At 47.4% G+C, this 1,518-nt stretch overlaps 1 protein-coding gene across 1 annotated transcript; it reads right to left on the bottom strand.

Moving 5' to 3' along the window:
* Positions 1-239: 239 nt before the first annotated feature.
* LOC121774377 lies at positions 240-890 on the bottom strand. Its single transcript, XM_042171265.1, has one exon. The coding sequence runs from the start codon at positions 888-890 to the stop codon at positions 240-242; it is 651 nt and encodes a 216-aa protein (XP_042027199.1).
* Positions 891-1,518: the final 628 nt, after the last annotated feature.

The raw sequence follows: 1,518 nt of genomic DNA, 5'->3' as shown, positions 1-1,518 counted from the left end.
CCGTGTAGTCCTCATGGTCAGGCAAACGACTCTCTCTAAGTGTAGGTGATAGAGATCTCGGTCTGCTCTCCGACTTCCCTTCATCGTCTGTCTCGAACTCCGATCCCTCAGTCTCTGACATGGCTCGACCCTCCAGCTCCTCTAACCTCCTCAACCTTCTTTTTTTCTCTATACCTAGCTCTGCTCTCTGGGCTTCTCTTCTTCTTTCCCTTGCCCTTTTCAGAGGGGTGCTGGTCAAGCTAGCCGGAGTTATGAGAAAAAGTAGGCTCCCGACTCTGCAGGCTGGTATTGGGGTTGTCATTTCGGCTTGCTACTACTCTGTATTCATACCGTGGTGTCTGAACTCCCTTATTCTGTTCCTGCGCCGTCGAGTCCCTCAAAACTGTGCCTTTCTTACCCACACGGTTCCAACCCGATTCTACCTGTGTCTGCACGGTTTGTTGCTTCCCCCGGGGCTGATCCCCTTGCTCTCCTCTCATCTCATTTTGCTTATGTTGTGCCGGTCTGAAGAAATCTTTCTTGGGTGGGGCCGGTTTCTTCCCAATAGCATAGCAATGGTCCTCTGAATGACCAACATGCTTGCAGGCTGAACAGTAGTGTGGGATCTTATCCCACCTCACCTGCAACGTAATATCTTTTCCCCCGAGTCGAAGCATACATTTCCCTGGAACAGGCTTTGAGATATCTATTTCAATGCAAATGCGTGCATATGACATCCGTGCACGTGTGATAGTGTTATGATCAATCTGAATCGGCTCACCAAACAATTTACCAATGGAAAATAACATAGATTCCTCAAATAGATGAATGGGTAAAGCATGCAAATTGCACCAAACAGCAGCAATGGGAGTCTCAAAATAAAGATCAAAATTAGGAGTCCATTTAAACATTCTCATCGGGTGATGCTCAATAAACTAAGTATTATTATTACTTGCTCCACATAAAACTTTCACATAATCATCTATCTCAGACAGGGTGATGAGGATATGCTTGGCATTAATAAAGTTCCAGGTTAGCGTACCTTTTAATTTGAAGTTTGACAGGGCTTTGCGGATCGAGTGCGGGGTTGGGATGGAGTGTGAAAACTTTCCAATCAGGGCGAGCCCCATGCGATCTGCAAGCTCAGTGTTATCAGTATCAGGTAATTGGAGGCAAGGGATACCGTTTTCCTGGGATGCCGTCCCCCTTTGTTTCACTTTATTGGGGTCCAAGATGAAAGGTACATTTGCTATCTTTGGCTGCCCGCCCTTAAGCACATCCGCCATGGTTTTATTTGGCTTATCTTTCCCAGATCCCTGCGAAGTACGGGATGAGCCTTCTTGGCTAGGTTCCTGTATCAGAGAGCGATCCATCATCGCCATCGATTCTGGGGAGGGGGTGGGAGGGATGTCTTTCTTTTTGGGCTTATAATTCTGGGAGGAGGGTTTGAGATTGCGGGTGTTCTTTGATGGCTGAGAGGGCCGGGAAGTAGTAAAGTGTTTCGGCAATTTTGTTGTAGGAGACGGCTCGAAAGAAGGC

This window comes from Salvia splendens, chromosome 17, assembly GCF_004379255.2.
Source record: "Salvia splendens isolate huo1 chromosome 17, SspV2, whole genome shotgun sequence".
NCBI lineage: Eukaryota > Viridiplantae > Streptophyta > Magnoliopsida > Lamiales > Lamiaceae > Salvia > Salvia splendens.
The sequence above is the reverse complement of the archived record's forward strand: the minus strand, read 5'-3'. Positions and strand labels throughout refer to the sequence as shown.

Bases quoted from the DNA above. Each gene is read 5' to 3' on its own strand.
- LOC121774377 (XM_042171265.1), bottom strand. From the start codon at position 890: ATGTTTAAATGGACTCCTAATTTTGATCTTTATTTTGAGACTCCCATT.